The 9,841-nt window shown below is 41.4% G+C and overlaps 1 protein-coding gene across 1 annotated transcript in view; it reads left to right on the top strand.

The window, feature by feature from the left end:
- The window catches only part of LOC147620591 (NAC domain-containing protein 92-like), a 6,371-nt gene extending 3,134 nt beyond the window's left edge, over window positions 1–3,237 (top strand). Inside the window, exon 3 of the mRNA XM_086825444.1 lies at window positions 2,655–3,237. Coding sequence (XP_086681570.1) covers window positions 2,655–3,146 — 492 coding nt within the window. The 3' untranslated portion in view covers window positions 3,147–3,237. The remainder of the gene's footprint in view (window positions 1–2,654) is intronic.
- Window positions 3,238–9,841: the final 6,604 nt, after the last annotated feature.

Genomic DNA, 9,841 nt, shown 5'->3' with positions numbered 1-9,841 from the left:
ATATATATATATATATATATATATATAACTCATTCAATGAGCAAATGACTTGATGGTGACAACTAATTGTGAGCCCCATGCATTCAGGCTTGTGGAAAAGAACGTTCTTTTTTAAAAGTTCAAAAATGTGAAACTCTCCTATACATACATACATACATATATATATATATATATATACTCATTCAATGAGCAAATGACTTGATATGGTGACAACTAATTGTGAGCCCCAATGCATGTAGGCATGTGTAAAAAATACTTATAAAAATTAAAAAAATTCTCCTTTCTCCTTCATGTGAAAGATCTCTCCTTCTCTTGCAAAGTGGGGCTCTCCTTTGCTTGCCACATGGCAGGTTACAATTAATATAGATTATAGATTGTATTGTCTAAGTAACGGAAGAAATTTCAATCATTGAAATCCCTCTAAGCATTTTAGAGATTTGAGAAACCTATGTCTTTACTTTCTATACACAACCATTTGATTAGTTCATTAGACCACCCCATCTTGAACACACAAAATATATTAATAGAAAAAAACCTGTGTAAAGGGCCAACGTGTGTGTGTTTGTGTGTTAGAGAGAGAGAGAGAGAGAGAGAGAGAGAGAGAGAGAGAGAGAGAGAGAGAGAGAGAGAGAGAGAGAGATTCAATTAATGTTTGCGGATGCCAAATATGGTCAATTTAACCAACTTACAAAGTTCACCAATAGTGGCCTTGAAATATACAACAGGAGGAAAAAAAAACAAAATGAAATTTCTTTTGAGAGGATTTAGGTCTTATGTAAGTCATCTCATAGCTTGGGAGTTCAAAATTCTTGCATGATGGCTCTACCCTCTTAGTAGATTTTCCACTTCACTAAAATTTTGACTTCCTCAGATATACTACAAAGATGTAGCTTTAATTTTGTTTTACCATTTGAGGATGTTGAACAAACCTTTTTGCTCCCGAGTTTCTTGCCTTGTGGTTTGATGTTTTGCATGGTCTAAATATTTCATGCAAGCTGGGAGTAGCCTTGAGGATGGTGTTCTATCTAGTGAGTGTGTCTTCCTCCTTCTTGTAGAAGCCCTCAAGGAGCCCCACTGACATGGTTTGATGTTTTGCATGGTCTAAATCTTTCATGCAAGCTAGGAGTACCCTTAATGAGGATGGTCTTCTATCTAGTGAGATCTCTATATTTGTGTGTGTCTTCCTGCTTGTAGAAGCCCTCAAGGAGCCCCACTAACACGGGGTAGGAGGGATCCTCATTGGATTCTTTTCTATTCCTTGAGTTTGAATATGCTGTGTTTGTAGATTTTCTTCTTAAGCTTTAGTCATAGAGAAAGAGGAGGAAGAGAGTTAGTATGATAATTTTTTTGGAGATATTACAAAAAATAAAAATTTCATTGTTTTCAATATAAATTTTGAACCCACAACATTTTCCTAGTTTTCTTTTCGAGATATTTGCTAAGAAACAGTTAGACATGAATTTGCACATTACATAAAGGTCAGACTTTCTTTTGTAAATGCACATGGTAAAAGATTCACTTTTTTTGAGATGTTACATTCGGATTAGATGAGCACACAAGTTACTTAGTTAGGAAAATTTTAATTCTAAACCATCTTATAGTTGTTAATTAACCTTTGAAGAGGCTAGGTGAAAGCATCATAATTTGAAAGAGATGCGCCAACTCAGAAGGATAGCATACATGGTCCTATTCGAATGGGGTCCACCTAGGTGTAGCTCATTGCAAGTGGCAATGCCAAGAGTTTTATGGTTATCTAAACTCCTCTATGTATTATGAATACTCTTAAAATGCTAACTGAGAAGGAAACACTCATGATCTTAGTCATATGGTGTTTGCTAGGCATAACTCATCGCTAGTGACAATGCCAAGAGCTGGGACCTTGATGGTTATCCAAACTCCTCTATGTTTATGGATGAAGCTACTTTCATGCAATATTTTTTTGTAACATTTTAGTACTTATATGATCAAATTTATATTTAAATTTTAGAAATTTAGATAAATATTGACACATAGTACACCATCTTGAAAAGAATCCTTTAATTTCTTAGACCTAATATGAAAAACATAAATTGCCAATCATAACTTGTCTATATTCTTTCATTAATGTACATAGGAATGTATACAATATGAATTATAAAATTGCTAAGCTTTTCCTTGCCTTTGTAAATTCATCAGCTCACTTTTTTCCTAATAGTGTACAAAAATATAAGATTGTATAGCTTTTTGTACATACATAATAATGTACCTAAAGAAGTTTCTATGTCCTAAGTTTCCCTTGCATCTATGCATAAAGTTATATAACATATCCAAAGTCAAGAAAAGAGGCCATGATTTTTTTTACAATGCCTAACAAGACCTTAAAGGCAAGCATCCAATTTTGAAAGTCAATTGCAAGTAATATATGTGGAACATGTAATGTGAGCTTTATGTATGTAGTAGTTTTTCCATTATTTCAAAATAGATACACTTAGCTTAAATTTAACATTTTGTCATATTACAATATCACATGCTTTGGTATAGAATAATAATCCCAATTTTAAATCAAAATGTCCATACGCAATATGCCTTGGGATCAAATCTAACTCAATATAGTGCATGTGATATAGAAATCCAGGAGCCTTGGTAGTATAATCAATGTTCAAATGTTCTTGCAGGTTAATGAATGGGTTCTTTGTAGAGTGTTCTTTAAGAGCAATCAAGGAAAGAAGGTAGTGCCACCGAAAATCCAAGATGTGTTCCATGATTATAACTATACAATTGATATTGGCTTTCCTACCCTCTTAGAAAGGCAAGTCTCAAATAACCCTTCATCCTCCCCTATTCCAACTAGCATTACATCCTTAGATTTCCTTGATGTGATTTCTTCTCATGAGAATATGCTCAAGGATTCTCCTGACCGCTACAACTACAACTGTAAACTCCAACATTTTGGAAACATACCCTCTGTTAGCTTTACCCAAGAGAAGTTTGTAGGCACCAATCCTACTCATGTTGTAAAAGATTTTCTTACCAACAAGTCACCACCACAACAAAAGGAGCAACTTTATTGCCAAACATTTGGGCGACAAAGAAGCATTGAGACCAAGAATCCATGTAATCCCTCACAAGATATACTCATTGACTACTATGAATTTAGTGCTCCCTAAACTTTCTCCTTTTCACATTGGTCTTGAAAGCACACTATGGTTGTGAGCTCATCTCTTCTTGAATAGGAGTTGAAGAAATTGAGCATGGCTGAATAGGTGGTCACTTTTATGATGTATTGGATATATAATAAAGATAATTCTCCATTCGTGTATTAGGAGATGTGATTGCAACCCTTTTGACTTCATGTTGGCTTGCACAATAAGTAACACAGCTAGTATTTGACCTGATCATGCAAAGTTTTTCATTAGTAAGGTATTACAATAAGTATAAGTAGTACTATATTAATGCAATAAACAAATTCATTACTATGCCATGGTATTGAAATAAATATAATTAGTATAATACTAATCTAATGGTATTTTAATAAATATAATTAGTATAATACTAATATATAATTAGTATAATACTAATCTAATGGTATTTTAATAAATATAATTAGTATAATACTAATATAATGGTATTGTAATAAATATAATTAGTGCAATACTAATGCAATGGTATTGTAATAAATATAAGTAGTACAATATTAATGCAATGGTATTGTAATAATATAATTAGTACAATACTAATGCAATGCTATTGTAATAATATAAGTACTACAATATTAATGCAATGGTATTGTAATAATATAATTAGTACAATAGTTTTTTCTAGATGCGTCCTGTGTGGTACGTCTCATGCACTCGTCTCTGTGTCTGGGCTCCCAAACCTTGCTGTGGGGGATAGCTCCATGATGGCAGAGCCATTACCATTTCGATGGGAAGATTGTAAGTTTGATCCGATGAAGAGACCTCGTGAAGCATCGTTCGATTCTCGAGTTGGGGGGAAGAAGCTTTATATACAAGCACTGGGGGCACCGTCTATTGACACCAAGCAAGGGGATCAAGCGGCAGAGTGTCTTCGTCAAGGTCTTCCGCCTGTTCAACCTTCGCATGATGCGGTGAGTGTGAACTTACTGCTTGAGCATGTCAAAGGACATTTCGATTTGTTTGCAAACGTTGCATTGATTTTTGGTTGTACTGGTCGTGTTCCCTCTCGAACAGAGTTGTGGGACTGGCTCCAATTGTCTGTGTTAGGGTTTTCTGGTATAGCTCAGGTTTTTTATATGGGCAAGGGTTTCTTCACGGTGGTATTTATGGATGCCTCTTCTGTCCCTATTGTATTGTCCAAAGTACCCCTATTTGGAATAGAGGGCTTGTTGTTGTGTCTCCATGGGATCCCTTGTTTGATGTCAATTCTTCTTTGGCCTCCGCATGTCCTGTTTGGGTTGAATTTGTGAATCTTTCCCCTTGGCTATGGTCATCTTTGGGTCTATTTGCTGTATGGATGGCGATTGGTCACATTGTGCCTCGAGAGGATGGGCAGATGCATGGATACAGACATTCCTCTCCCCCGAGCATCCTTCACATCCAGTGTTGTCTGATGAGCACACAGGTCGTCCTGCGTTCATGGTCAGTTATGATGACCTGACAGATTTGCTATAGGAGGGTGATGTATTTGCTGTTATTGCCAGTGAGGGAAATAGCGAGCGAGTAGACTACTATCTGATGAGTTGCACTAGGCCAAAGTGCATCCTTGACCAAGATACAGTGGATGATCATGGGTTTTCTTTTGACGCCCATAGCATGATTGTGGCAGGCCGGTTCTACCAACAGATTTGACTTCATCGGGGGAGTCTTGAGTTCCAGCAGTGGAAGTGGGAGTTAGAGGCATTTCAGTTCTCTCATCTAGTGGTTGCTACCAGGCTCACTCTTGATCGAGTACAGAGCCGAAAACACAGTTCTCACCCTCGTTTTCGGCTTCGAGTGGATGACCATAAGAGCATTCTAGAGCAGTTCAGAGCTAGAGAGGGTGTTGCTGACTAGATCTCTATCTTGATAGTGACTAAACTTAGACTAGCTGGGTTAGCTCACTTACATTGTACTTAGATTTTTTGCTAGTGACTAATCTCAGAATGGCTGGGGTAGCTCATTTTCAAAATACCTTGATCTTTTGAGTTAGTGGCTAAATAGATCACATTCTGATGTACTTAGTTGATGTTTTTTTAAACACTTTGGCTATCATATCATTTGTTGAAAATCACCATCACCATATTGTTTGTTGAAAATCACCAAACTTTGCAAGCACTGGGCGCTAATTACCAATCCAAACATGCTCCGATTATGACTAAACTTTGCATGAATGTGGGATGTGAGCTCCCCCCACATGCTTGCAAAGTTTGATCCCTATCGGAGCATGTTTGGGTACGATGGTATGGGGAAGGCCCGGATTTTCCATGGCCTCTTAAGCACCAAGAGACTTGAAAAATCCACACTGGGCACTAATTACCAATCCAAACATGCTCTAATTAAGACCAAACTTTGCAAACATATGGGGGTGGGCCCCTCCCACATGCTTGCAAAGTTTGGTTCCCATTGGGGCATGTTTGGGTACGATGGTATGGGGAATGGTATGGGGAAGGCCCGGATTTTCCATGGCCTCTTAAGCACCAAGAGACTTGAAAAATCCGTACTAGCTACTAATTACCAATCCAAACATGCTCCGATTGTGACCAAACTTTGTAAGCATGTGGGGGTGGGTCCCCCCCACATGCTTGCAAAGTTTGGTTCCCATCAGAGCATGTTTGGGTACGATGGTATGGGGAAGGCCCGGATTTTCTATGGCCTCCTAAGTACCAAGAGACTTGAAAAATCCGCACTCGCTGCTAATTACCAATCCAAACATGCTCTGATTGTGACCAAACATTGCAAGCATGTGGGGGTGGGTCCCCCCCACATGCTTGCAAAGTTTGGTTCCCATCCGAGCATGTTTGGGTACGATGGTACGGGGAAGGCCCAGATTTTCCACCATGGTCTCTTAAGCACCAAGAGACTTGAAAAATCCACACTGGCTGCTAATTACCAATCCAAACATGCTCCGATAGTGACCAAACTTTGCAAGAATGTGGGGGTGGGTCCCCCCCACATGCTTGCAAAGTCTGGTTCCCATCGGGGCATGTTTGGGTATGATGGTACGGGGAAGGCCTGGATTTTCCATGGCCTCTTAAGCACCAAGAGACTTGAAAAATCCGCACTGGCTGCTAATTACCAATCCAAACATGCTTCGATTGTGACCAAACTTTGCAAGCATGTGGGGGTGGGTCCCCCCCATATGCTTGCAAAGTTTGGTTCCCATCGAAGCATGTTTGGGTATGATGGTGGAAAGGCCTGGATTTTCTATGGCCTCTTAAGCACCAAGAGACTTGAAAAATCCACAGTGGCCGCTAATTACCAATCCAAACATGCTCCGATTGTGACCAAACTTTGCAAGCATGTGGGGGTGCATCCGCCCCCACACACATGCTTGTAAAGTTTGGTCCCCATCGGAGCATGTTTGGGTACGACGGTATGGGGAAGGCCCAGATTTTCTATGGCCTCTTAAGCACCAAGAGACTTGAAAAATCCGCACTGGCCGCTAATTACGAATCCAAACATGCTCCGATTGTGACCAAACTTTGCATGCATGTGGCAGTGGGCTCCTCCCACATGCTTGCAAAGTTTGGTCACAATCGGGGCATGTTTGGGTACGATGGTATGGAGACGGCCCGGAATTTCCATGGCCTCCACCAAGAGAATTGAAAAATCTGCACTGGCTGCTAATTACCAATCCAAACATGCTCTGATGGTGACCAAACTTTGCAAGCATGTGGGGGTTGGTCCCCCCCACATGCTTGCAAAGTTTGGTTCCCATCAGAGCATGTTTGGGTACGATGGTATGGGGAAGGCCCGGATTTTCTATGGCCACTTAAGCACCAAGAGACTTGAAAAATCCACACTGGCTGCTAATTACCAATCCAAACATGCTCCGATTATGACCAAACTTTGCAAGCATGTGGGGTAGGTCCCCCCCACATGCTTGCAAAGTTTGGTCCCCATCGGAGCATGTTTGAGTACGATGGTATGGGGAAGGCCCGGATTTTCTATAACCTCTTAATGACATTTGTCAGTATCGATCGTGAGAACAAGCGCACCACATGCTGGATGCTCTCCATGGTACTTCGCACGTCGATGCCAACCTGGGTGCCAAGAGAGCCTCGACTGTCGACATAGGCACAAATGAAGGATCTGTAGGAGCTACACGAAGGGCTGGTTGAGGCCGCCTACCCTGGTCCTGGAGACGGCCTCGGCCAGCACCACCACCCGGCCGATGGCTAGTGTAATCCACCTCCTTCCCTAAGACAAACTCCGCATATAATTGCTTTGGGAAGTATATGGAAATCTGGCCGGCATCCTCCCATATGCGGCAACATATCGACTATAGATATGTGCCGCCATACGAGGATGCGAACACCGCGAAATAGTAAGGGGCTTGCCCACCCCAGGCCTCATCTCACGACTATCGAGAAAAAGATCTAAGTAGGCTCCATCCCTAATCGAACCAAGATCACAAACCTGACGATATGTCAGGCCATGTGACACAGGAGCAGTGCGATGGTGGGCTATCCACTCATCTACATAAACAATATCGTGAAGGCTACGAAGGGACGAAAGCATTGCCTCCAAGTCTGCCACTATATGTAATGTAGACAGTGTGTCTCTAGCACTCCTACGGATCACGGTCTATCTCCGCGTGAGGTCCACAATAGACGAGCGGCCCTCCTCGTGGCCCTCCTCGTGTGACTCTATGCTAAAACCTAAGCCTAAGACAAAGGTCCAATGTGAAGGGTCCAATGCTTAGTGCTAAGTAGCACTAATGAAGCTATAAAACAATGCTAATGGGCCCACTAATGCTAATCCAAATCAAGAGAGCAAGGAGAGTGAAAACAACTTTTGACAATGAGGCAAAAAAAAAGTTTTCCAGTTTTATAACCTCGAACGAGGTTCGGTGGCATCATGCACTTTAGGGTTTGCAAGATGTACGCTCTTTTTAGGGTTAGTGAAACAAACGGCCAAGATACACACTTAATTTTAGGGTTGGTGAAGGATCGATAGCTGAGATTTGATATTAGTATCTCGTTCGAGGTACATGGACGGCTTAGATTTTAAGTCATTGCCACGACCGAGGTATTTCGACGGTCGAGATTCATTGAATACCTCGATCGAGATATTTAAATGGCTGGGATCACATCTTCTAATGTGCGTGAATGGACGGTGGAGATTGCATCTCTTTACCTCGAACGAGATATTTGGACGGTGGAGATTGCATCTCTGTACCTCGAACGAGATATGTGGACGGTGGAGATTGCATCTCTTTACCTCGAACAACGAGGTATTTCAATGGTCAAGATTTGATCTCAATATCTCGTTCGAGATATGTGGAGATTGTATCCCTATACCTCGAACAATGAATGGTCGAGATTTTATTTCAATATCTCATTTTGAGGTACGTGGACGGTGGAGATGGGCTAGTCAAATATGCCTAGGGGGATATAGCGTGGCATTGATGTGGATCCGAGTGGCATGAATATCTCGATCGAGATAGTGTGGTGGCGGTGACATGTATTGGTGACATGGATGATGACTGGACACCCGGACCTGCTAGCGTGGCATTAGTGGGTATCTCGTTCGAGATATGTTGCTTTAGGCTTGGGAGGCACGTGTTGTGTTTTAATTCATGGCAATATCACGATCGAGGTACTCCGCCCGAGATGCGTGGATGTCCCAATTTTAGAGAGAGTGAACGAAAGTGAGTACCCTCATCTTGCAACTGCCCGGGTAGGTGTGGACTAGTCGATGTAGGCCAATTGTAGAATCTCTAGCAAAGATATGTCAGTGTGCTAGCTACCAAACCCGCCATAGTGATGTAAATGTCGAACAGTCATGCAGTCGCCTCATGAGTATCAGCTCATGTTGAGCTTGACATCTCAACACTCCCCCTCAAGCTCAACTCCAGCTCATGAACTCCAAGCATATCTTGAAATCTACGGAGCTTCTCATCTCCCAAGGCCTTCGTGAAGATGTCAGTGACCAAATCTTGTGTGCTGACATAGGCCAAGTTGATGTCGCCTTCCAAGACAATCTCCCCGATAAAGTGGTAATGTAACTCAATGTGTTTCGTCCACACATGGAAAACTAGGTTCCTAGCCAACTGTATGCTATTGAGATTTTCACAATATATGACAACCTTTCTCTCCACATGCAACCCTAGCTTGCATAACCAAGCTACCTCACATGGTGCCACCACAGCTCCTCTATACTCTGCCTCTATCCTCGACAAGGCAACTGTGGGTTGCTTCTTGCTGCTCCATGTCACAAGAAGCACTCGCCCCAATGAAAACACAAATCCACTGGTAGATCTCCTGTCTGAGATGCTACCTGCCCAATCTGCATCTGTGTACCCATATAGCTCCAATGGTACACCTATTGCATAAAATATTGCATAATAAATAGTGGCCCTCAAATACCAAAGTGTGCGTCGCACATTGTGTCAAGATGTCGTTTGCACGAAATTTGCATAAACTGGCTCTCTAAGCCAACAATATAACTTAAATCTAGCTTGCTAATCGAGGCATAGATCAAACTTCCCACAATTTTCCTGTACATAGTGGGATCCTCCAACACATAACCTGCATCTGCACTAAGCTTGCCATTTTGATCTAATGGCACTGAGATTGACTTACAAGCTACCATCCATACTTGGACAACATCTCCAATACATATTGTCTTTGTGACAGCCAAATACCATCAGGTGTGCGAATGACCTTTCCCAAAACCTA

Source organism: Cibotium barometz, chromosome 31 (assembly GCF_041138505.1).
Source record: "Cibotium barometz isolate CiBa-2024 chromosome 31, ASM4113850v1, whole genome shotgun sequence".
Taxonomy (NCBI): domain Eukaryota; kingdom Viridiplantae; phylum Streptophyta; class Polypodiopsida; order Cyatheales; family Cibotiaceae; genus Cibotium; species Cibotium barometz.
This window is presented reverse-complemented; position numbering and strand designations above follow the sequence as displayed.